Consider the following 26,604-nt stretch of genomic DNA (forward strand, 5'->3'; position numbering starts at 1 on the left):
TAAGCAACCCAGTAGTGTAACTGAAGGCGGAGAGCATGAGGCTGCCGTGTCCCACCTGCACTGAAGGACAGGATGGATCCCTTACCTGTCACTGCTGGACAGAAACCGTGTACCCTGGCCCAGTGGGAACACCTCTCGCACAAATGCCTTCCCCACAAGTGGGGATGTGAATTAATGTTCAAATTAATGGGATTTTTCTCTCCAGGGATTTCAAAGGATATTGAAAGTCATCAAAGAATATTGAAATCCACAATTATTAATTACATGTGGCTAATATAAATATATACACACACATATAAAAATCTAATACTTTGGTTAATTTGTTGGCATTTTGAACCCAGTCACCCTCCCTACCCTACATTTTGTTTTGGTTTTTTTTTTTTCTTTTTTGCGGTACGCGGGCCTCTCACTGTTGTGGCCTCTCCCGTTGCGGAGCACAGGCTCCGGACGCGCAGGCTCAGCAGCCATGGCTCACGGGCCCAGCCCCTCCGCGGCATGTGGGACCCTCCCGGACCGGGGCATGAACCCGTGTCCCCTGCATCGGCAGGCGGACTCAACCACTGCGCCACCAGGGAAGCCCCCTACCCTACATTTTAATGGAAAATTTGTCTTTACTCATTTGCTCATTTACATATTTTATTTACATAGATACACAAGCACACACAATCACAGCCTTTTTTTTTTTTTTTCCATTGAGAATCATAGGAGCCGCAAGGAACAGTAAGAATTAGGGCATGTTGTTTGTTTTGCAAATGAGGCCTAAAAATTCACAAAGTTCAATCTGTTTTCCTGGGGTCCGAGAGCACCCCGACACAGAGCCGAGTTGAAAAAGTCAGCCTTCCCACTCCAGGCTGCATGGTTTGCTTTCATGTTTTAATCTGATGAGACGGTTCTTTGTTCTGAGTGGGAGGGCAGGGCCAGACTTTGGTCTGCCTGTTGCTGAGCTGCTGACCAGCTCACGTAGTGGTCAATGAAATGTTTACGGAGGGTTGGGAAGAATCAGATTCCGTGTGAGGGTGTGTGTGTGTGTGTGTGAATGTGAATGTGTGTGTGTGTGTGTGTGTTCAACGTTGTGCTGAGATAACGTTTACGGAGGGTTGGGAAGAATCAGATTCCGTGTGAGGGTGTGTGTGTGTGTGTGAGTGTGAATGTGAGTGTGTGTGTGTGTGTGTGTGTGTGTGTGTTCAACCTTGTGCTGAGATAACGCGTAGTTGCTCCTGGGAGCACGTTAATCGTGGTGCCCAGGTTAGAATTTAGCATCTGGAAGGCTTCTTGGTACATGGGTTTCCAAAGCGAAATTGTCAGAAGAATTTTCAGCTGCGTTGCCGCGTGGTAATTACCCAGACAACAAGTATGTGTCCCCATCTTCCAAACAAGGACTCTTTTCTTGTGAGGTTAACATCCAGAGGCTCTTCCGGAAGAGATTTAATTACTTTTTTATGTTCTCCATAGTAAAGTGACCTTTTGTCTTTCTGGACGCGCCGCACGGCATGTGGGATCTTAATTCCCCAACCAGGGATCGAATCTGCGCCCCCTGCCTTGGAAGTGCGGAGGCCTAACCACTGGACCGCCGGGAAGTCCCTAAAGTGACCTTTTAGCTCTTTACGGTAAAGCCAGTGCTTTGGACCTTGTGGATCTGCTGGCATTAACATGTAGACGAAGAGTGTAGAACACGACGGTAATTCTGTACAGGGCAGCAAGGGCATCAGGTGGGCTGATTCCATGTTCTGGAACCAAGCGGGGCTGGCACCTGCCATGTGCTGCAATGGGGAGGGGACAGGAAGGGGGCCGAGCTGCCTATGCTGGTTGCATGAACTTCCCAGGCCCCAGCCTGTTGTCACCACATGGCCTAGAGCTGCACCCCCCTCGGTGGATTGACATCAGGGTGTTCCCTGCGCACAGGGGACCAGTGATGCTATCCCAGAGAAGTTTCTAAAAGGAAAGTAAAGACGCTGAAGACTTAGAGAAACAGCTAAGGTTCTGCTGGCCGCCGATGCAGGAAGGAAGGTCTCCGTGCGTCTGGGGTTTTAACATCAGCACGTTTTCTTTTAATAAATAGTTGGCGAAGAAGAAAGGAAGCGAAGTGAATAAAGTTTGGCCTCCATCACCGCTCCCCGCCCCTCCTCCCAGTGTGCTTTGCTGCTCTTCGTTTCCCTTGGGTCGGGGTGTTCTCCGTGAGAGGGAAAGGATTGTTCAGTGCTAATGGGAGCTGAGACCCCTGTTTCTCCACTTGCTCCCACCCGCAGTCCAGAGCATTCTCGCTAAAACATTTAAATTATGTCCTGTGGATTAACTAAAGACCTTTCTCATGTGCGTTGTCAAATGGCACGTCCGTTTGGAAGTTTTGGGGTCAGTGATTTAAGTTCCAAGATAATAGGCTGCAGACCTGGAAATCAAGTTTACATTGTGTCTTCCCTCCTTTTACTGAAATCAGGCCATTCTGGCTGAGCAGTTAGGTCTTCCTTTGTTGTTTAGATGTGGCGGGGAGGGAAGAACTTTCGCCTCCTAAGGGAGCTTCCTGTGATGTTGAAGGTGCAGGGCTGGGGCGTGGTTCTAATAGCAGGAACGCCCCCACTTCGGGCAGGAGCTCCTTTCTGCCCCAGGTGTGTAAGAAGAGCAACCAGTAAATTCCCAGCCGCACCCAGACACACACAGGATCCCCAGGATGGCCAAACGATAAACATCTCCATCATGACCCGATTAATAGCCATGTGCCAAAAATCCAGAGATGCTACAACCCTGTAGCTGACGGGGTGGAATAATACTTGATCGCGAGCTGAGGGCTGTCTCGGAGGGAAGGCTGGTCTCCGTCAGACGCCTGAGCATTCTCCGCTGAGCCCATTTTGGGGGAGAATGTGACCCAATGGCTGAGGATCAGGGAGGCGGACCAGTGTGGATAACCGAAGCTCCTAGCTTGAGGCTGAGGCAGGGCAGCCACTTCATTAAGGAAGGAAGTGGAGGAAAAGATTGGGTTTTGGCGGCAATTAACTCTGTGCAGAATCCCTTGAGTCTGAGATGCCTGTGGGTCACTCACGCAGTTCCCTCTCGAAGGTATGAGATAATTACCCAGGTTATCGAGGCGTAGATTTGGCATCGTGAATTGAAACCATGGGGAATAGAAGGGCTAGCTTAGGGAGACGTAGAAAGCGAAGAGAGAAGGTAACCAGGGCTGGACTCCCAACACAGAGACATCTTAGGAGTGGCCTGAACAGCAGAGCTTGACAAAGAGGACTGAAGATCTGACCAAGATAGAAACCAGGGGGCTGGAGACAGAGGCTTCCAGAAGCCAGAGAACAGAGTGCCAGGACTTTGGGCCCAGCTACGCAACAGAGAGTGACCAGGAGCAGAAGTGACAATACGTGCTTGCTTCGGTGCACTAGGTTAAGGCTAAACTTGCACAGAAGCAATTCAGGGAGTGGTGAGGGGAGAATCCATATTTTAATTAGAGGAGAAGTGAATAGTAATTAAAGCCATCAGCCAACTTGTTTGTTTTGGCAGCTAAGAGGAAGCAGAAGGATTGAGGGATTCTGCATTGCGGTGGAAGAGAATGCAATAGGTGAAGAAAGCCAGCCCTAGGGCAGCCATAGGAGACCCTGGCAGGGGCTGGGAGCATCATGGGTACCCTCGCTCCTTTTATTTTATTTTATTAGTATTTTTTTAAATTTATTTACTTATTTACGGCTGTGTTGGGTCTTCGTTGCTGCACGCGGGCTTTCTCTAAGTTGCGGTGAGCGGGGGCTACTCTTCGTTGCCGTGAGCGGGCTTCTCATTGCCGTGGCTTCTCTTGTTGTGGAGCACGGGCTGTAGGCACGTGGGCTTCAGTAGTTGTGGCACGTGGGTTCAATAGTTGTGGCTCGCGGGCTCTAGAGCGCAGGCTCAGTAGTTGTGGCGCACGGGCTTAGTTGCTCCGCGGCATGTGGGATCTTCCTGGACCAGGGCTCGAACCCGTGTCCCCTGCCTCGGCAGGCAGATTCTTAACCACTGCGCCACCAGGGAAGTCTGCTTCTTTTATTTTAGAGAAACTTTAATTCCGTAATGGGTCTGGGTGCCCGTCTCCCCTGTGATGTAATTCACAGCGTATGCTCAGTTAGAACCAGTGGAATATGTGGGGTTGTCACTGCCTGGTTGGGGGTGGAGCTGGGAGCTAGGGGAGGAGCCAGCCCCCCTGTTTCTATGGGCCCTGACTATTCTACTCCCTGGGCTGCTTCTTTAAGTGCCTTCCTCTCCCCATCCTGAGATCCTTGCTGCATCAGAGGTTGAGCTGGCAGTTATGGGAAGCTCCAAATGCCGAGAGGGAGGTCACTGCTCCCGGTGCTGGGGGCGTAGGGCGGTGGCATCTGTGGGTGTAAATCATCACCCTCCGCACTCGGGCTGCAGGTGTTTTATTCCACTCTGAGTGCCCAGATTTTTACCATTTTTCATGTCTGATTCTTCCTTTTCCTTTAAGTTGGCTTCTGGCTATCCTGAACAGTTGGTTTGAAGATATTAGCCAGGTTTGTTGTTGAAAATCATGGGGTTTTGTTTGTTTGTTTGTTTGTTTGTTTGCTTGCGGTACGCGGGCCTCTCACTGTTGTGGCCTCTCCCGTTGCGGAGCACAGGCTCCGGATGCTCGGGCCCAGCGGCCATGGCTCACGGGCCCAGCCGCTCCGCGGCATGTGGGATCCCCCCAGACTGGGGCACGAACCCATGTCCCCTGCATCGGCAGGCGGACTCTCAACCACTGCGCCACTAGGGAAGCCCGAAAATCATGTTTCAGTTTTCTCTGGGAAATTCAGTGGGTAAACTGGCAGATGTGCACTGGTATTGCGGTTAGAGGTTGTATAGGCTGGGCTCCTGGGCTCAGATACAAGCTCCCGCCTCGTGACCACTGACATTAGATATGTTGCTTCATTTCTTTGTGCCTCAGTATTTAGCTATTTAATGGGGGTGATGGTGGTACCTGGTCACAGTGCTGCCACGAGGATTCAGTGATGTAATGCACTCAGAACTGTAACCAGTACTCAGTGACCACCAGCTACCATTATTTTTTTTTTTTTTCTCACTGCCGTTCAAGCCCCTGGATTATCAACATCAGATACAGCCTGGAGCCAAAGAGATAGAAATATATACCAAATGCTCTGTTAAAAGTGCCCACATCCACATACCCTGAGAAAACCATAATTCAAAAAGATACATGGACCACAATGTTCATTGCAGCACTATTTACAATAGCCAGGACATGGAAGCATCCTAAATGTCAATCAACAGATGAATGGATAAAGAAGATGTGGCACATATATACAAAGGAATATTACTCAGCCATAAAAAAGAACGAAATTGAGTTACTTGTAGTGAGGTGGATGGACCTAGAGTCTGTCATACAGAGTGAAGTAAGAAAGAGAAAAATAATGTATCCTCACGCACAATTTTGGAATCTAAAAAAACGGTACCGATGAACCTAGTGGCAGGAATAAAGACGCAGATGTAGAGAATGGACTCGGGGACACAAGGGGGTGAAGGGGAAGCTGGGATAAAGTGAGAGAGGGGCATGGACATATATACACTACCAAATGTAAAACAGATAGCTAGTGGGAAGCAGCCACATAGCACAGGGAGATCAGCTCGGTGCTTTGTGACCACCTAGAGGGGTGGGATAGGGTGGGAGGGAGTCTCAAGAGGGAGGGGTTATGGGGATACGTGTATACATATGGCTGATTCACCTTGTTGTGCAGTAACAAATAGAAACTAACACAACACTGTAAAGCAGTTATACTCCAGTGAAGATTAAAAAAACAAAAAGTGCCCACATCTTTGTCGTCTACCACCCAGGATATCTAGGGGACCCCTGACCTGTCTCTGAACCTGGGCCTCCTGAACGACCCTCTTCTGGGTCGTTCTCCCCACACCTACCTCCATGCATGCGTCTCCTGCACTTCCTCAAATATATTTTTCTCTTCCCAAGGGCTTTTCACACAGCCCTTTGTCTGTATCAGACTAAGGGCTCTTGAGAGCCGAAACCTTGATTTTGAGGCTAAGTCTTGCTTCTTACAAGTGTCTGTTAGTCACAATGTGTAAGGAACAATCAGTTTCATGAGCTTGTTACTGCAAGGCATCTCCACGCTATTCTAATGCGGAGAAAATCGCCCAAGTGGGGATGGAAAAAGGAAAGTAAAATGAGACCAAATTAAAATGAACAGAAAATGGCTCTTCCGTATCTCTTTCAAAGCACAGGTGGAATTCTTTGTCTGCAGAATGACTGGGGTAATTTCAAAGTCTCCTTCTGGCACTAACGTTCTGTGACACACAGAGAAGGGAGAGGTACAAATAGGTAATTGGAAAGGCAGACATAAATGTTGATATTTTGTCATCTGGGGCTGGCACACTTTCCGGTCATGTTTTCACTGCTAACACTTTGGTTTCCAATGCTTTGCTCGCAGGGAAGGCCGCTCGAATGCTCACATCAGAGGAGATTACCAAAGAATTGGAGATGTGATGCTGAAGAACATTCAGGGCATGAAGGTGAGCTGCTTGGGGATTTGGGAGAGAGAGTTCCCCAGGGAAAATAATGCTGAGGCTGCCAGAGGCCTTGTTTGTGATCCTTGCCCGTGAACACGTGGCCTGATTCGAGTCTGCATGTAGCACAGCCCCGGGGGAAACTCTTCCGTCTCCTCTAGATACTTTTATTTGGAAGCATAAAGAAAGATCCAGTCACTTTGGGGGAAGCACTTTCAGTCCTTTTCCTCTTCCAAAGCTCTGTGTTGTAACCAAAACACCAGGTATTTTCTGTGATTAAGTCATTCGAAACTTGTTTTTAAAAATTATGTGGACAAAACATTGGTTGACTGAGCATTTCACTTTTAGTCAGTTGTTTTGGCTTCTTGCGGGTGTGACAAAGATATTGGATTCGGAGCTGTGTAGGAATTCCAGTCAATTCTGTGGCTTTCAGTTGGTTCATAAAGTGAATATATTTTTAACCATCCAGCAGTATCTACAATGATCCAAAAGAGCGAAAGTCTCCCCAGAGAAGTCAGTACATAGTGAACCAATATTCTGCCTCGTGTTTGAAATCTGCCCCACCTCTTACATCTGAAATTTTCATTTTTGCCTTTTCATTTTAATCCATTAATCATTCCTTTAATATGGAATGTTTTAATTCACATAATTTATCTTTTGAATACAAATACATCTATATTTGCATTTTAAAGCAATCTTTCTATATCTCAACCACCCACAGAGCCTTCCTAATAACCTTAACTAATAACTAAGAGCAAGCTTGTAACCCCCCAAAGAGGGCGGGTTGCTTGTACTGCCACCATGCAGCCCATCCAACCATCCGTCTGTGTGTCCACACACAGGCCATGCATACTAGCTGAGCACCTATAACGTCTAAGGCACTCATAGAATAAAAGTTATTGTTGAGGTTTGAATTAACTCCTAAGAATCTAAGTTGTTCGTGTTCGATTTGTTCCCCTTAGAATCATGTGTCTCCTGAGATAGGACAGTGGAGGCAGAGGGTCGGGGCAAGGGGATGCAGAAAAGATAGGATCTGAAACTACTCGAGGGATTTCCTGTTGCTCTTAACAAGTTCAAGATATTATTTAACAGACCTGGAGCCTATTGCTCGCTTTTTCCTGGTGTTCAAAAAGCAACACTCCCCGCTTTGGGCTGTATCAGAGGGAGGCCACGAAAGCCAGCAGGACTGCAGAATCCTGTACAAAAAAAAGCAAAGAGTCATCTAAGGTGTTCCGTGACAATAGTATTTTTAATGCCCTATGTAAGGTGGATATACAAAACTCAGATGGAACAGTAACAGACATCTTTTCACTTTTCCATGGTGTTTTTTATTATTTTATTTTTTAGAGCAATTTTAGGTTTACAGAAAAATTGAGCAGAAAACTCACACGGAGTTTCCATATTCTCGCCACACACACACACACACTCTCTCTCTCTCTCTCTCTCTCTCTCTCTCTCCCTCTCTCTCTCTCTCTCTCTCTCTCTCCCCCTCTCCCTCTCCCTCTCCCTCTCCCTCTCTCCCCCCCGCCCCCGCCCCAGTATTAACATCTTGCCCTGGTGTGGGGTATTTGTTACAACCGATGAGCCAGGATTGATATATTATTATTAACTAAATCCACAGTTTACATTTGGGTTCACTCTTCGTGTCTTACATTCCGTGGGTTTCGCCAAGGGCGTAACGTCACTAACCCACCGTGACAGCATCACACAGGACAGTGTCACTGCCCTAAAAACCCTCCGTGCTCCACCTGTCATCCCTCCCCTCCCCCAACCCCTGCAGACCACTCATCTTTTACCGTCTCCATAGCCTTTTCCAGATGTTATATAGTTGGACTCACCCAGTGTAGCCTTTTCGGACTGGCTTTTCTTACTTGATAAAAATAGGCTTTTTTCTCTCTTCTATAACACGTTTCTGTTACTGTTGTACTTTCTAACTCTCCTCATAGGAAGCCTCTCTCCCCACGTTCTGCACTTTTTTTCTCGGCCCAGTTTGGTTTTTACCTTTTCTCATGGTGCTGCCTCCTGCCTACCTGGGATGGGGGCTCCCATCTGAGGCTTGGGCTCCTCCAGGGACCTCGGGACAGCGGCAGACACCTGCCAGCTCGGTCCCCGCCCCCTTGGGACAGCCCCAGAGTTCTCCTGTTTACCACCTCCCCTCGTGTCCCTGTGGCGGAAGGGTGCCCTACAGTAGACATCCGTCCTCCTCTCTGGTCACCTAGCACCTAAGGCCTCCTAAAAATAGACCTGATTTCCACCCAGAGCAATTCTTTCCCCCTCAGTCTAGTGAGTTGGCATTTTTGCATGTAGCCGGCTAACCCTCGGCTGTGCTGGCGTTTTAATTATTGTGCCAATGCCACCAGCATTTATAGCATGGAACTCTGTGCAGGCAGAATAAAAATAGATGGAGAGGCTCGGAGAGCCTCTGGCAGCCTTTTGGAGAAATTGGGTTGTTTTTTTAATTGTGGTTGTTATTGTCGGTTTTAAAGAACTTTTATGAAGTGTGGAGGGGGACGGCAGAAGGTTCTGGACGTGTCGAAGCCCAGGTTGGCACTTTGGTCCAAAATGCTTCGGGTGAGCTCCAACTTGCATTGTCTTTCCCGCTCATCCTCCACCCGTGCGTTTCCCTGCACATGTTCAGGGGCTCAGCAGGGATGCTGACATCACCCTGCAGCTGTCCCCCGACCCTCCGCACGGGACCGAGGGAGCCGGCCAGGGCCTCCAATCCCTGCCTAAAAGTCAGCGGCTATCCAGATGATGATCTCTAGCCCGGGCTGTGAACTTTCAACTAGAAACATCTGCCCAGATGCCCAAAGACATTTCACAGTCCACACAGGCCAAGGAGGCCCTCGCCTTTTACCTGGACCCTTCCCCTGCCGGTCAGGCTGTGACCCTCCCTCCGGGGCTTCTACCGCCTGCCCCCTTTCCTCCTTCACCCTCCCGCTTCCCTCCCTCCGCCTCTCAGTTCTCTTTCCCAGCTGACTCACCAGCTGCCTCTTGTCCACCTGTCAACCACCATTGATATCGCAGACCGACTAGGCTCCAAACCTGCCTGGTCTCTCTGTGGTTTAGAGAATACAGTCCAAGCTCTAAACCCGACCGAGGAAGCCTTCCCTAGATGATCTTTCACCTTCCACCTCCCGTCCTTCACATTCTACTCTGTGCTCCAATGACCTTGAATCCACCTCTCCAGGCACTCAGGGCCTTGCAAGACCCCTTTCTGAGCGGGGTGCGTGCATTGGTTCGTTTGCTCATTAATGCATGCGTGCAGCAGACATCTGTGGAGCACCTATGGTGTATATCAGGCCCCAAGGATGTAGTGACAGGACAGACGCACTCTCTCAAATAAGGGACTGCACGTGTGAAAACACTGCATAGAGCTACATGCACGCACACCCATGCCACATACTTACATGTGCACATGCATGCACACACACACAAGTGAGGGCATGTATAACTGGCAGAATCCAAATAAACTCTGGATTGTCCCAGTGTCAACATCCTGGTTGGGATATTGTGCTGTAGTTAGGCAAGATGTGAGCGTTAGGGGAAGCCGGCTGAAGGGTACGTAGGACCCCGCCCTGTACTTGTCTTTTCAACTTCCTATGAATCTATATATGTTTTTTTAAAGTCACAAAATAAAGTCAGCAGGGAGACCACGTGATAAAGCCTAAGATGGACAATAAGCACAGGAGGAAAGGGAGAGCAGGGAAGGCCCCAGAGCTGACCCTGAAGGATGGGGGTGGGGGGCTGAGGGGGGGGCACGTCTTAGGAGCAGAGCGCCCTGTGCCTAGGTTCTGGGTGCCAGGGCCCAGCACATTCAAGGGCAGGTTGTTCAATGGGTGTCCAGAGCGAGTAGCAAGAGGCCATGATGGAGAGGCAGAAGGGGTTACATGCTAAGGGCCCCATGTGCCCTAACGACAACTCTGGAGTTTGTCCTGAGAGGGTGGACGTTCTTGTCGCATTCCAAGCAAGAGACGATGTGCCCATTTGCATTGGTGTAAGTTCCTTTTGGTGGCACTCGAAAGTCAGGTGTCAGGAGTGGAGACAGGGACCCCGACGGAGACACCATTGCAGTGGCCAAAACAAGGGCAGTGACCATGGGGTGAAGCCAGGAACAGGCTTGCTGTTTTCAGGAGATAGAGTTGGCGGGATTTGGTGAAAGATTCAGAAAATGAGGGGATCTGGAATCTTACCTAGGTTTTCTGTCCTGAGTAGGCGGTTGGTGGCGGCACCCATCCTGGGGTTAGAGGATCACGGGGCAGCCTCAGTTGCAGCAGGGGGTATTGGGTTGGTGTCTGGACTCACTGCGTTTCCCGCTCTTTGCGGCGCATGGGAATGGAGGTGCCGGGATGGGGAATCCAGATGTGGGAGTTAGCAGCACACGGATAGTGAGCCCACCTCTGGGAAATACTGATGGGGTAAGACGTGGGGACGACAGCTGCGTGGGGAGTTAATTCCTCCTGAACGCTCTGTCAAACTTCTTGCCCTGCGTCTGTCTCCAGCACCACCTGTTCAAGGAAAGCGATATTTGACAGCACTTGTTAAAGACGGTAGAGCAGACTTTATTCAGGACCGTTGCTGTAGGTATGGGGACACTGCAGTGGGATTTTACAGTGGGAGAGAGGGATTGGCCTCAGCTCTAAGTGCACCGGGGGCAAGTGGAGATCTACAGCCAAGGAGCAGGGCGGGGCTCAGAGGATGGGAAATTTCTGTGATGAAACATCACGGTCGTGAGGGGGGACTCTGGCTGAACCTACTTAACAGGATCCTTTGCCGAAGACAAGTGGGGTGCTCAGACATCACCTGGGGACGGCGGGGGATGCAGACCCCAATGTCAAGGGTGACCAGGTATCCAGGGTGGAGGGTCCTGGTTGAACTGACTTAGCAGGGTTCTCACCGAAACGGGATTGTACAAGGAAGGGCACAGGTGGCCTGGGAGAAGCTTCAGGAGGCTGACAAAAGTTTGCTCAGGCAAAGGATCTCGGTCAGACCCCAGTAGAGACGGACTGCGTTTCATTCCCATCCGCTTCCCCGGAATCCAGCAGAGCAGGATATGCTCAATTATTACATGAGCAAATTGGGTGGGGGGAGTTAAACAGAAATATGTAGTTTTAACTATATGACGTTTATTCAGTGGCCCTGGGCTATTTGTCGTTTTTTGATGTTTAGGAGAAAACCCCAAGCCCCCTGAAGGAGCTCCCATTGTTTTATTTCCCCTCAGTTTTGCCAGTCTTGTTTTGAAAGGACATGTATACCTCTAATGTTATATATACATCTCAAATAATCCCTGCGTATTTTAAACTGCACAATGCTTTAATAGAGCTTTTTATTCCATCCTGAGAAGTTAAATAGTGAAATATTAAAAACATGAAATTAAGTAAATGGAATGAAGTAATGAAAGCGAAGGTGATCTCTTTTGAGTGTCAAAATGGGTGGACCAGGCTTCCCTGGTGGTGCAGTGGTTGAGAGTCCGCCTGCCGATGCAGGGGACACAGGTTCGTGCCCCGGTCCGGGAGGATCGCACATGTCGCGGAGCGGCGGGGCCCATGAGCCATGGCCGCTGAGCCTGCGCGTCTGGAGCCTGTGCTCCGCAACGGGAGAGGCCACAACAGTGAGAGGCCAGTGTACCGCAAGAAAAAAACAAACCAAAAAAACCCCAAAGTAACCATTGCCCCCCTTCCCCCTTTTGTCTCCCTGGCTCCCTGCCCCACCCGCTCCCGTGTCTCGCCCACCAGCAACTGGCAGCGCATCTGTGGAAGCACAGCGAGGCTCTGGAGGCGCTGGAGACCGGCATCCGGGGCTCCCGGCGGCTGGAGAGCTTGTGCCGAGACTTCGAGCTGCAGAAGGTGTGCTACCTGTCGCTCAACACCTTCCTCCTGCGCCCGCTGCACCGGCTCATGCACTACAAGCAGGTCCTGGAGCGGCTGTGCAAGCACCACCCGCCCAGCCACGCCGACTTCAGGGACTGCCGAGGTGAGTGCTTGGGGGGGGGGGGGGTGTCTCGGGGATACTGTGTCCCAAGAGGGGCAGATGCGCTTTTTAGGACCTGATCAAATATTTTCTGTCCCCTCTTGGTCTTTCACGTCAAGAAGGCGGTAGTGATCACCATGGCTCCTCTTTTCCATCCCCTCTTGCATGCATTTTCTCCTTCCATCCTGCCTGGTTTAGTGCGAGTCAGCCCCTTACAGGAAGCTTTCCTCTACCTCCATGGTGGAAACTCATCACCTCCCCTTGGATGGGCCACAGAAAACGGCTGGTAATAAATACTGTTCCTCATTGCTGCGGGGCGTTTGTAAGGTCACCCCAATAAGCATTTCACCTGTGTTAACTCTCAGTCTCAACGAGAAGCCTATGAGACAGTGGTGAGCTCATTTTACATATGGGGGCTACTGAGACCAGAGAAGTTAAGGAACCTGCCCAGAGTCACACAGCTGGAAAGTAAAGGACATGTAGCCTAAACCCAGAACCCATGTTCTCGACCATCCTACCCTCCCTACTGGCTCATGATGATATTACTCACTGTCCCTCGCTCAGCACCTGGGCCAGGTACTCCGCCAGGTATCTTTCTTAGGCTAACACCTTTAATCCTTTAACAACCCCATGAGAGAACTATTGTTATCCCATTTTATAGATAAGAATACTGAGGCTCAGAGTGGGTGAAGGACTTGTGAGTGTCACTCAGCTGGCAAAAGAGCAGAGCTGGCATTCCAGACCATGATTTTCCCACTGGGCCACGCATCGTCTTTTTGAACCTGTGTCCTCTGCCTCGCGTTGTATGTGGTCTGTTACTGTCCACGCTCCCTGGCTTGGACCTACAGCCCCTTGGGGGCCAGGCCCTGAGGCCTGTTGCTGGGTCCCCTGCACTCTGCAGCCAGTCCATGCACAGAATGTACCCTCCGCAGGTGGTTCTTGACAGATAACATGAATTCGCACACCCGTTAGTATGTCAAGACCAGTGTCTCTTGCCTAAAGTATTATAAACTTAATCTTAGTTTTTAGAAAGACAACCAAAGAAAAGATTTGTCAGAGTAGTTAAGACATTGACAATTCATGTTAGGGCAACAGAAATGGCTCATGGCGTGGTTTTGGCTTGCTTTAGATGGCAGTCTTTGAAACAGACCGTGCTGCCCCCTGCCTTGTGCCTTAGTATATTCTGTTCCTTCTGCTGGGACTCCTTGCCAGCACCTCCTGGTCCTTTCCCTGGCACAGTCCTCTTTTAAGGCTTAATCTGTACCTCACCCTCAAGGCTGGGTGGCCCCTCCCCCCCCCATCTGCCTTGTCCTGCCGTATTGGCAGTCCCGACTGGCTGTGCCTGGATGAGATGACCTAGGGCCCTTCCCAGCTCCCAGGACTCAGACCTGCGTAGATCTCTTACCCGCGAGGGCAAGGGAGAGAGGGACATCTCGAGTTTTGCACGTGCTATTCTCAGGCCAACTTGCCTAGTTTTGCGTTTTACTATTATGCTAAACAGTCTCCATTGAGAAAAGTCTGTTCTTCACAATTAAATGGCAAACATGTCTGTTCCCTAGCTGAAAACATAAGGTGGCATCATTGTAGAAAGACTGGGCAAATCGAGGAATATCTGAACGTAGATTTCCTGAACGTGAGGGATGCGGAGAGCCAAGAGCTGTTCTAGAATGCGTCTGGGGCCAGGCTGCCATCCGTTTTCCTCTTAGATCTTCCGCACGCCCACCGCACTAAACATTCAGTGCCCGGGAATTGTTTGTTGGACTGAATCGGCTGGTCATGTCTAAAGACAGGGCAAGCTCTGGGTTTGTCACTATGGCTGAGACAAGAAGCATTCTGTGATAAGAAGCCAGGAAGCATTTCGTTTGCATCCCCAGGGAGACAGCCAAAAACAAGAAATGCTTCCGGCCACAGTTGAGGTGCTGGGGGAGGGGGGAGGCGGTGTTTACTGTCCTGAAGATCGAAGTTCAGTGGACAAATGTTTCGTGCTTTCCCTTGACAAACAGACCAAAATGCTCAGCTACTATGGATGTGTCTGCCACCCAAACCCGTGGTAACAGGGCACCAGCTCCTTTTCCTTATCGGATGCCCGTCAGTATAGGGGAGATGTGCCCACATTGGAAAATTTAGTTTGCAGCTGTTCTTTGCAACCATTTTATAAACACTATAAATGTCTGCAGAAGGAAGAACCGGGGTGTGTTGGAATGTTCGTTACCCAAAAGTGTTGCACTACCAGCTAGACCCTTTGCCAGAAAGATCCCTCCTTTGCCCTAGATTTTTCTACGGCTTTTCTGTGCCCTCTCTGCTCTGTACTTTCCCGGTAACAGGGAAGGGAGGGAAATCTCTGCCCCTGGGACAGAATTCCAGGCACTCTTATTCCCTTGCTGCTGCCCCTTTATGCCAACAAGTGATTCTAACTGAAGGACAGCTGTACACCACCAAGCTTGAAGGGGGCATTGATATTTTCAAGATGGCTTTGGGGAAACTAAAGCAAAGCCAGTCGATACATAAAGTAAATCACTCAATTTTTATTATTGAGAATTAGCAGTGTTTTCCCTAGAAGGATGGCTTCGTCATAGTTCAGCTACAGGAGGATATTACCCTGGAGAACTGATCTTAAAGATATTGGGGGAAAAAAATGACCCACGTCTGCCATTAATGCTGCAGCTTTTGTGTCCGTTTCCTTCCTTAGCTGCTTTGGCAGAGATCACGGAAATGGTGGCCCAGCTTCACGGTACGATGATCAAGATGGAGAATTTCCAGAAGCTTCATGAACTCAAGAAAGATTTGATTGGCGTTGACAATCTTGTGATTCCAGGAAGGGTAAGCAGCTGTGCTCTCTGTATGCTTTGGAGGTAAAGCCAGAAAGACAACATTTAAATGACTTACATTTGAACCTTTTGAATATGGACACTCCCAAGTTAAAATATCCTCCTTCTGAAGTGGCTTCCTTCCCCCCTGGGGGACAATTGGGAAAATGCCTTGAACATTACGGTGTCAATTCAAAAATTTTGTGTTAGAAGGAGATCAATCAATCAATCCTTCCACCGCATATGCCGCTTTTTCTCCTTACTGGTTGATCCATTCATTTACTTTTTCCCCACCATATTCTGAGCAGATTTGAGATTGCTTATTTTATTTTTTTTAATTTAGATAAGTAAAAATGGAAGATAAAAAAAAATTTTTTTAAGAATTGGGTGAAATGGCGATAGAAAGCAGAGAAAAAGCTAGTGCACGAAAGCAGGCAATAAATTCCCATGTAAGAAAAGTATTTTTTTTAAGATGCAATTTACAGGGACTTCCCTGGTGGTCCAGTGGTTAAGACTGTGCTTTCACTGCAGGGGGCACAGGTTCGATCCCTGGTTGGAGAACTGAGATCCCACATGCCATGTGTTGTGCCCCCCCTCAAAAAAAGATGCAATTTGCATAATGTAATTTGAATTTGGAATTAAAATAACATTTTAGCCAGAACATGATTCTGGGAGGGATGCAAATTCACTTATGCTATTAACCTTGTCTTCCCCACGTGCATGACGTGTAGGTCATTCACAATAAAATAGGGCCTCGCTATCCAAATACTCTCTCTCCACGCCAGTGGGCATTTTAAAAATACAGGGTAGCCTGCCTTTTTCCAATTCTCTTCCTAGGAAGCAGTCATTAACCAGGAATTAATACTAGGCAGTCGCTGTGCCTCGCCAAATCTCTCTGTGGGAATTTTTTCCACTAGTCCCCTATCTTGAACCTCATCCAGGTTCAGAAGGGCATTTTAGCCTCTTTGATCTGCCTTAATCTGCAAACAAGTATCCCGTGTGTCAGGGGCTTCTAGTTTTATCTGACAGGTAGCCTCCCTGGAAACTTTAAATCTGTGTAACTCAGAGAAGAAAAGGGAAGATCCCTCATCTTTTGGGTATTTGGGTCTTTCTGTTGGGAATCCTAATTACAAAGCTGACCAGAATACCAGTTATAAAATGTTGTCAGAAGAGTTATGTGGTAAGTGCTGGGTGGAAATTAAAGCTGGGATTTACTTCAGCTCTGCTGGTGAGAAAATTCTGCCGGGACTCAGTACATGACAATCACATTTACCCATCCATGCAGAAGCCTTTAAAGCCTTGTGGAATCAATGTAATTTTCTCTAAACTTTGGATGTCATAAAATATTTAGCATATCAGGCTACATGGCAAACAGAGCATTTGTAAGGAACTCATTTTGAGGAAGAGTTTCCACGGTGCTATGAAAAGAGCAGTGGATTGGAGTAGGTGGCCCGGGTTCAATTTCTGGCTCCACCAGAATTGGGATGGCTCACTTACTGGAACGTTCCTTCCCTTCTGTTAACGTGGGGGTCATACCTTCTCCGTTGTAGGTGATACGGATCAAATGAGATTTAATGTGCAAAACCAACACAATAAATACGAATTATCTTCCTCTTCCCCCACCTACACTTATCTGAAGAGACTAAGTTTATGCTTATTATAATGTCATTGAGTACACAGCACAGCATTGTAGAAGGCACCAGAAGCTTTTCATCAGATACGGGCGCTCTCACCCACCAACTGACCAGGTGATCTGGGCAAGTTCCTTACTCATTTTGCTCCCCAGTTTTCTTATCTGAAAACTGGGGATGAACCTACAGGCTCACATATGCAGCTAATATAAGCACCCAGCACACGTCAGGCTCGCACCACGTGCTAAATAAAAGAAGGTCATTATTATTGAGGAAGCTGAGGGGTGCTGGTTACACACTGCAGACTCGCCTTATCTGCATATTCTTATGTTCATCTGCCTGCTTCACGGCCACTCACTGTTTCAAAGTCAGCCCTGACTGACATGGGAAGGAGGGATCTAAGACCCTCAGAGGGGCGAGTTCTAAGATGAGCTGTTCCACACACGGAGGCTAATTGATTTTCTTTTTTGTTTTTTAAGTCTTTATTGAATTTGTTACAATATCACTTCTGTTTTATGTTTTTGGTTTTTTTGGCCATGAGGCATGTGGGATCTTAGCTCCCCGACCAGGGATCGAACCCACACTCCCTGCATTGGAAGGAAAAGTGTTAACCACTGGACCACCAGGGAAGTACCCTGGTTTTTTGTTTGTTTGTTTTTTTAATTTTAAATTATCAAATAACCTGATGAGTGGAAAGAAGGCTCTGACAGATTTATCTACTGGTGGAATTTGAAAAATTGAGATTTAAAGGTGAGCGGCTCACGTTCCAGCTCCCTGCGGTCTAATTCCTCACCCAGCTTTCGGGCATAATCCTGCTGCCCTCCCGCTAGGGTCAGGCTGAGATGAGGTCATGTCCTGGAAGGCAGGATTCCCACCCCACCCCCACCCCCGCCCCTGAGGCAAAAGGCCCCAGCACACTCTGGCCTGAGCCAGGCCCCCAGGGTGTGTTTTCTGTCCCTAAGAGTTCTGTGCCTGAGAGTTCTTCCAGGAGGATAGTGGAGGTTCATTTGGATAAAACTCAGAGGCCTGGATATTGTGAATTTCATTCCAGTAGGAAGCAGCTTGAGCTTAAGGATATTAGGAGCCTTTTCTTTTTCTCCTATTTCATGTTTTTTTTTTTTTTTAATTAAAAAACAGTTCTGGGCAAGAGGCATTTTCCATCTCCAGCCCTGAGACGGTGATCTGAGTCCATAGCCCTTCTGCAGAAGCTCCATCTTCCCCTTCCCACATCCCTAAGATTCGTTAAGAAAACGCACATATAACAACATCGGATATGCGAGCCGGGAACAGGAGTGACAGCACAGTAGGGTCACCACTCCTCATTCTCTGATCCCCTTCAGTGATGAAAGCAGTCCCCAAACACCGTTTCTTCATACGGTACCATTGCTGTCTGATAGCATCCATCCCATGGACCAGCAAGTATTTGTTGTGTGTCACTTCGTTGATCTCCAAAATATGTCAGTTAAATCGCCAGCAGATATTGTCTTTGATTGACATTTCATAAAGGACCAAAGCAAGAGTCAGGCTGTGCAGAGTCTATAGAATGCAAATGAACTGGGTGAGTCCCTGTTCTTGGCTCGTTAGCTACCGAGGTCACAGGAAAACTAGGTAACAAACAGCCCCAATACTTAGTGACTGAAGACAACCTTTTAGTATATGTCACGGTTTTGTGAGTTGGGAATGGGGCAGGACTCAGCCAGGTGATTCTTCTTTCTGTAGGGCATTGACAGAGGTCCCAGATGGGCTGACCTGGAGGGGGCAAGGCTTACACTTGGCAGACGGCTGGAGGCTGGGCTCAGCTGGGACCGTGCACCCGAGAGCCCACGAGGGTCCTCCCCAGCGTGGGTTCAGGGTGGTCTCACTGCTTAATGTGCAGTTTAGGGTTCCCAGAGCAAGTGTTCCCAGGGACAAAGCAGAGGCTATGTGTAGTTTTATGACCTGGTCTCAGAGGTCACACAGCATCACTTCCATACTCTGTCAAATTGGTCACCAGTCTACCCACATCCAAGGGAAGGGGACAGAGACCAGCCTCTGTGGGAAGAATGTCAAAGAACTTGCAGCTGTGTTTTAAAAGCAGCTCTGTGGAAACATAGTTTGGCGGTTCCTTAGTAAGTTAACCATAGCATTTCCTCATGACCCAGCAATTCCACTCCTGGCTCTATACCCAGAAGAATTGAAAATAGGTGTTCAAACAAAAACTTGAACATGCATGTCTACAGCAGCACTGTTCAGAGTAGCCAGAAGGGGAAACAACTCAAATACCCATCAACAGCCTAAGTGGGTAAACAAAGTGTGCCCCATCCATGCAGTGGGATATTCAGCCACAGAGAGGAACGAATTTCTGACACGTGCCACAGCATGGACGAACCTCGAAAACATTGTGCTAAGTGAAATAGGCCAGACACAAAAAGCTACATATTACATGTTTGACTTATATGAAGTAGGCAAATCCATAGAGACAGAAAACAGATTGGTGGTTGCCAGGTGCTAGGGGAGGCAGAAACGGGGAGTGAGAAATGGGGACTGACTGCTTAATGGTGATGAGGTTTCCTTTTGGGTGATGGAAAGTTCTGGACCTAGATGGTATTGATGAATGCACTAAAGGTCATGCAGGATAAGTTTTATGTGTATTTTACCACAATTTTTTAAGTGATAGTTTTGTGGAGGGTTTCTGAAGTGCCCCTGAATCGTCTGTGCCCTCAGAAGTTTATAGTCGGGAGGGAGAGTTCCTTTCTGGCTCTTTCATCCTAAAACACAGTTTCTAGTTTTTGAGAACCAGATTTTAAGTCGTGGAGAAAATTCCTCTATGCACAGTTCTCGCCTATGGCGTATCTGTCTTCCTGGTCCCCGGCTGCCACTTTGTATCCATCCAGGGGCCTTGTCCCCTCCTCACAGCCAGAAGCCCTGAGGGCCTGGGGGTTAAGTGTAGAGTTGTAGGTCCGGGTGTGAACCAGCGCGCCGCACAGGCCAGCGGAGCTCCGACTGCCAGCTGCTTTTCTGGTAGTGGAGCCAAAGCTAGCCCCTGCCTTGCAGGTTGCTCAGAAGGAAAGGAGCTTAGAGGCGGCACAGCACGGCATTCAGTAAATAGTGGCTATGACTGATACGATTTTTAGCATGAAAGGGACCACAGTGGGCGGAAGCATCTCACATCGCGTTGAGTCTGCGCTGGCGCGGCTTTGCAGCTCGTGGGTGTGTTTTCTCTGCAGGAATTCATCCGCCTGGGCAGCCTCAGCAAGCTCTCCGGGAAGGGGCTCCAGCAGCGCATGTTCTTCCTGGTAAGTGGTGAGAGCTGTTTGTTCAAGGTGATCGGTGACTTGTGAGCCCATGGAACCAGCAAGGGTCACAGCGCTGGGCCTCGGCCACCCCAGAGGGGGTACCTGGGAGACAGGAGGAGCAGCCAGAGCTGCTCAGACTGGAGTTGTTGAGATCCACGAATTGTCCTGTCGGACTCTGAAAACGTAGTTTCTGTACTTGTTGGTTTCAAACGGAGTCCACTCATCTCAGCCGCGCTTGTCCTTGTTCTTCTAGTTCAATGACGTCTTGCTGTACACGAGCAGGGGGCTGACGGCCTCGAATCAGTTTAAAGTTCACGGGCAGCTCCCGCTCTACGGCATGACCGTGAGTATGCGCCATGGGCACGGGATGGGGACCTCTGCCCCTGGGCTGCCTGCGGGGTGCAGGAGCCAGTGACAGGGGGAGGGGCTTGATAAGGAAGTGAGAGCATCACAGGCGCTGTGAAAAACCTGGGCCTTGTTAGGGCTCCCCTAGAGGGGCCCCGGGACCTCACTCCCTGTCCTGCACCTGGGATGCACGGCTATATTCCTTCCGGAATCAAGTTCAGAGACAAGCTGCCGTGCCTACGTGGTGTGAACTTACTTGCCTTTCACTGCCCGGTGCCTGGCCCCGTGGCCCTGAGAGGCCATCCTCACCGTCCACGTGGAGTGAAGACCAGGAAGCAGCCTTTCTCTCGAGATGTCCAGTGGACGGGTGTCTATATCCTGTGATCCTTGGTGGGCAGAGGCAGACAGGGCGCCAGTGTGCACCAGGGTGGCTTATCCCCACACTCTCCTCAGTGGTCGGGTAGAGGGAGGTTTATGGCTCTGACGAAAAAATATAATGCATTTTGACCTTGCTTTCACCCTCCCGGTGGGGACTTTTTTGGACTTGGTTCCGCCGAGCTGTAGTCAGTTCGGTGAACGTTTGAAAATGCACTGAGTATCCCAACCCCTGCTCGGCAGTAACTTATGAACACTCGCCCCACAGATGGAAGAAAGTGAGGACGAGTGGGGCGTGCCCCACTGCCTCACCCTGCGGGGCCAGCGCCAGTCCATCGTCGTGGCTGCCAGGTAACGCGGGAAGCCTGACCTTTGACCTCGGTACCCCTTCTCCCCACTGTGGCCTGGAAATACCTGACGCCCATCTGTCCTCCTTCAGTTCTCGGTCCGAGATGGAAAAGTGGGTGGAGGACATACAGATGGCCATTGACTTGGCCGAGAAGAGCAGCGGCCCCGCCCCCGAGTTCCTGGCCAGCAGCCCTCCCGACAGCAGTAAGCGTTGCACTGAAAATTGCCTTACCGATGCCTTACGTTTGTGTTTTAAGCTAAAAATCAAGGAACTTTTTATAAAAGTTTAAAAAAACAAACAAAACCCCTTAAGAGAATGAGCAAGCGGAGAAATCGCATCTTCTCTGGGCCAGCACTGCCGCTTGTCAGCCTCTGGGGGGCGAGGGGCGGGGAGAAAACTGTTAGGGGCTCCCTGGCAGAGGGACTGACTGGTGGGACGCCCCTGGCCAAGCCCTCGCGGCCAGTGTGACTTCCTGCTCGGTGGGTGCCCGGGACCCCCAGCCTTCCCATCCCCTTCGGCTCCTGGGTGGGGGCGGGACAGGGGCCCTCCTGGCGAGCAGAGAGGAAAGCGCCGCCTCTTGCTGCCCCCGCAGAGTCCCCGGAGGAGGCAGCGGGCGACCAGGAGTCGGAGGACGACCTCAGCGCCTCGCGCACCTCGTTGGAGCGCCAGGCCCCGCACCGCGGCAACACCATGGTGCACGTGTGCTGGCATCGCAACACCAGCGTCTCCATGGTGGACTTCAGCGTGGCCGTGGAGGTAGGGCCGGCGGCGGGGGGTCCGGCCACGGACGCCGGCCTTCTGAGCATGCGCGCTCTGTGGGCCGGCAGGTGCACCGGCCTTGGCGTCTGTCCGTCCCCAGGCCGCCTGTGCAGTTATGGTTTTCTTTTGTTCTCTGGACTGTGCCCTCTCCTCTCGCGGAGTTAGCCACAGGGCGGGGACTGTGCGTGCCCTTATTCGTGTGTCCGCGCCAAGAGGTCGGGATGGGCCGCCCAGGCGCCGTTCTTGCTGCGCCCTGGAGCAGCCCCCGGAATCGGGTGCGGGGAGGCGGTATGGTCGGAAAGCTGGTGCCAGCCAGGGCCCCAGCAGGTAGGTGTATTTCATGGAAGAACCTGCAAGAAGCCGGCTCTCGGAGCGTCCCGAAGGTCTGGCTTTGGGGATGGGGGCTCTCCCCATATTGCGACCGTGAACCTTCCAGAACTCTCCAAACCTCATTCCCTAAGCGTCCTCCAGTCCAGGTCCATAATCCCTAACCTTTCAGAAAATGCGAAGCCCAGAAAGCTCTAAAACCGTGAAGTTCTCTTCATACCCCATTAACAGCAGAACCTGACCTGACCGGTTTTATACTACAGAATCGCTGTGTTTGATTCTGGGCTACAACCCCAGACCCCACTGCCTGGGGTGCCATAGAGGACAGGCACTGGATTATCTTTCTAAAATCTGACAAATTCTGAATTCCTAAGTATAAGTGTGCCTGGCCCAAAAATGTCACATAGGAGATTGTAGGCCAAGAAGAGCGGTTTGTTTGCTTTCGGAACCAACAGTGTGTTGGTTCAGATGAGCCGAACGTTTCCTGACGGGTAGTCCATAGGGATTCTCTGAGATTGTTTTCTGGAACTGACCTTCACAGTTCCACGGAGCTGCGTTTGTCGAGTTTCCCTGCTACAGCTAATGTTCTAAAACCCGTGCTTCCTTGTCAAAACATCCTCATCCTCGGGGCTGTCCCAGTGCGTGGAGCTCCCCGACTGTGCCTGGCCTTCCCTCTCCTGCATCCGTCCCACGGGGCGGGGGGTGGGGGTGGAGCTTTCTCTTCCCGAGGGGCTCACTGCATTCATCCTCCTTCCCATCACATTTCCACTGCATCTGTTGGCGAAGCTTGCCAACCGGAGATTTCTTCCAGGGAACAGGGATCTTTCCAGCAAGGAGGGGGCAGTGGCCATCTGGAGGCAAAAAATACCTGATGACATCTCTTCTGTCCAGGCGAGGCCAGGGGAAGGGCGGGGCCGTGGGGGAAGAAATCCTCTTTACTTCGCTTTATACTCACCTTTGCGATGTGTAGTCAGGGCTGTGGAGGTGTGCAAATTTGGTAGGCATGAACCTTCCTCCTTAATCCTGGAGGCAGGCAGGCCATTCAGGAATGCGGTCCAGACACAGCTCCTCGAGCCCAGCTTTTCAGGGTGACAGCCTGCACTGGTGCCGTGTGTGTGTGCACGCACGTGTCAGTCAGCCGAGTGGTCAGCACACCAAGTGGTCAGCACACTGCGGCCTCAGACCAAACCCTGCCCGCCCCCTGCTTGGTTACAGCCCGTCAACAAAGGACAGGGTTTTCCGTTTTTGAGTGGTTACTACAACTATCCTTGATTTTGCCCCTTGGCCCAAAAAGCCTAAAATAGTATTTGACCCTTTGAGGAAAGGTTTGCTGAACGTTGTAGCCCATGGGAGCGAGCCCTGAGCCAGTGTGGTTTTAAGGTGGCAGTGATGCAGCTTGGATGCTCGTGGAACTGGTGCGTCTGTCGCTCTGTAAATGTCCCTTCCTTGCCCGATCCCCCTTCCCCAAGGTGTGTGGCTTCAGTCTGGTGTCCGTGGTGGGCTCCTGTGGGTGCCACATGCCCCTGGATGACCGGAGTTGGGGGAAGGGGGACGAGGGAGTGGCTCCTTCTTGACGTGCTGCTTTCTCACCGTCCCCGGCACCAGATTCTCTCCTCTAGGGCTCGTGCAGGTAGAAGTGAGTGAGGGGGATGTTTGGGGGCAGCGTGAAATTGAGCTGGCCTCCGCAGAAAGTCTGGGGGCACCGTCGACGTCGGGGTGCTGACGCCAGGACAGCCAGTGTGAAGCCTTGCGTAGGCCATAGGGCCAGCGGAGGGTTCAGAGGTGAAACCATCAAAGTTGTGTTGTAGGACTGGAGTTGGGAGGCGTTGGGGGCTGGGGAGAGAGGAGGGTGTCACTCAGCCGTCTGCACACAGGAGAGGACCAGGGGGATGGGGGGAAACAAGCATCTCATCTGTTAAGCTGGCAAAGCTAGAAGGACTTACTCAGAACGAATACCCTGGCATGTTCCAGGAGGATTCAAGGCTGCTGGCAGAAGGTAAGAGTGTTCTCATGAACCTGCCTTGGAAAAAACGCTGGCCTGGAACCTGGTTTATCAATGAAGTGTGTAAACCACACTGTGGGTTGGACTGGCTATTGTTCCAAAGGTAAATGCATCTAAGAGAAAGGTTTTCTTGGGGCTCTGCCTGGAGGAATTTACTTGATTTCAGTATAAAAATAAGGAAAGGAAAATGTGCTACTCTCCCTCCAGAGTGAGACTTGCATGTAATCATGTGTGCTATTGCACAAGCATCAAATCCCCACTCTGGTTGGTTGCCACCATCACCTACTGGAACCCACAGTTCCCCTTGTGCCTTTCGCCAGTGGGTAAGTGGCAGCCAGAAGGAGTGATGGCACACTGTCTGCGGTGGCCACAGGGACAGCTCTGCTTCCTGTGTTCTCTCGGCCTAACACGCCGTCTCCCCCATCAGACTGCAAGCGACTCGCAGCCAGAGCCATTTAAACTCTTCTCACAGGCGCCTTACTTAAGAATGCCTCTTGGATTAAATACAGGTTACTGGAAAAGCCCCAAAGGGATGGAAGGAAGTAGACGCAGGTGTGTGTATGTGTATATTTTATTGTGGCGCGTTTGCCCGTTTCCCCCCTTTGAAGTAAACGATTTAGTGGCAGTGATTACATTCACCATCCATCCATTTCTCTCTTCGTCGAGGCTTCCTGGCCCTGAGCTGCTGTCTTGTCAGGGACACAGATGAGGCTTCTTAGGGTCCTCGGAGAGGTGACACAGGGGCTTTGGAGAGAAGGCAAGGATGCACGGGCTCTGCTCTTGGCGTCCCCACTTGGCTGCCTGTGATTTCACGGTGATGCTCAGTGCTGGCAGCTCCTGCGGGCCTCAGGAGACCATGGAGCTCCGGAGTTAAACGAGGACGCCCGGAATGCCTGTTCCCACCAGCGTAGGATGGGGCCTGGAGGCTCCGCGCTGAAATCCAGCGTTGCAGCCAGGGCCACCAGGCGGCAGTCGGGAGCTGCTGGCTGGCGCTGGGCTCCTGCCGGCTTAGAGTTGAGGGTGATGGATCCTTTCCCACGGATGCCATAACGAGCACCATCCGCTGCGCTGGGCAGATCTGTCTCACCATCCTGGAGGTCACAGGTCCAGAAATCAACGTGGCACGAGGGCCACGCTCCCTCTAAACCTGTGTGGGAGGAGGCTGCCTTGCCTCTGCCGGCTGCCGTGGGTTGCTGACCAGCCTTGGGTGTTCTTTGGCTTGTAGACGCATCACTCGAGCCTGCCTGTTGTCACAGGGGCTGCCCTGTGTCTGTCTCCTTTTTAGAAGAATGTCAGCAGTAGTGGAGACGGGCCTCTACTCCAGGACGATCTCCTTAATTCTACATCTGATGACCCTATTTCCAAATAAGGTCACATCCTGAGATACTGGCGGGGGGAGGGGGTTAGGATTTCAAGATACATTTGGGGGACAGAATTCAGCCCATACCAGGTGACAGGAAAATTAGTCCCCCTCCCAGAGCGCAAGGCCGTTTTCTTAAGCCACCCCCAGGAAGCCTGCTCACAGGAGCGCGGCCCTGCCGGTGGGCCCCACTGGACTGTGACGCTGAGCTGGCCTCTCCACCGGGCCCCTTACAAGCTGACTTATCTTATAGAATCAGCTGTCTGGGAACCTGCTGAGGAAATTCAAAAACAGCAACGGATGGCAGAAGCTGTGGGTAGTCTTCACACACTTCTGCCTGTTCTTCTATAAGTCGCACCAGGTATGTGCCCAGCGGGGCGGCTGGGGAAGAGCCTGAAGGACCCTCCCTCCTCCCTCCTCGGGGAGCAGGCAGCTTGCCTCTGGAAGGATGAACAACTTGACCCCTGAGCCGCCCAGGGGTCGGAGGGGGGGCGGGCACAGCAGGCTGGGCAAGGCCGTGGCCCTACAGCTCTAAGCGAAGGCTGCCGTTATCCACTTGCCCAGGGGCTGCGCGTCTGCTGGCTGGATGAGGGGAGGGGGTCGCGGGTGATGTCACCGGTGGCAGACGCGACGCATCCGGGCCTGGACCTCAGTCCGGACCGCCTGCTGCGGGCAGGTGCCACACCCTTGGCTGCTCCCACCTTCTGTGCCCCCTTCCAGGACAGTCACCCCCTCGCCAGCCTGCCTCTGCTTGGGTACTCGCTCACCATTCCCTCGGAGTCCGAAGACCTCCACAAGGACTACGTGTTCAGGCTGCATTTCAAGTCCCACGTGTACTATTTCCGGGCTGAGAGCGAGTACACGTTTGAAAGGTAACCCTCCCCCCCCCCCCCCCCCCCCCCCCCCCCCCCC

At 50.9% G+C, this 26,604-nt stretch overlaps 1 protein-coding gene across 1 annotated transcript in view; it reads left to right on the forward strand.

Annotated features, from left to right (window-relative positions):
* The window catches only part of FARP1 (FERM, ARH/RhoGEF and pleckstrin domain protein 1), a 242,706-nt gene that overhangs the window by 214,216 nt on the left and 1,886 nt on the right, over nt 1-26,604 (forward strand). The window contains exons 16-25 of the mRNA XM_007467218.1: nt 6,417-6,498; nt 12,228-12,465; nt 15,152-15,282; nt 20,107-20,175; nt 20,429-20,518; nt 21,164-21,246; nt 21,335-21,447; nt 21,837-22,000; nt 25,946-26,053; nt 26,413-26,564. Of these exons, the coding sequence (XP_007467280.1) occupies nt 6,417-6,498; nt 12,228-12,465; nt 15,152-15,282; nt 20,107-20,175; nt 20,429-20,518; nt 21,164-21,246; nt 21,335-21,447; nt 21,837-22,000; nt 25,946-26,053; nt 26,413-26,564 (1,230 nt within the window). The remainder of the gene's footprint in view (nt 1-6,416; nt 6,499-12,227; nt 12,466-15,151; nt 15,283-20,106; nt 20,176-20,428; nt 20,519-21,163; nt 21,247-21,334; nt 21,448-21,836; nt 22,001-25,945; nt 26,054-26,412; nt 26,565-26,604) is intronic.

The sequence above is a fragment of the Lipotes vexillifer genome, unplaced genomic scaffold (genome assembly GCF_000442215.2).
Source record: "Lipotes vexillifer unplaced genomic scaffold, Lipotes_vexillifer_v1.1 scaffold291, whole genome shotgun sequence".
NCBI classification, from domain to species: Eukaryota; Metazoa; Chordata; class Mammalia; order Artiodactyla; family Lipotidae; genus Lipotes; species Lipotes vexillifer.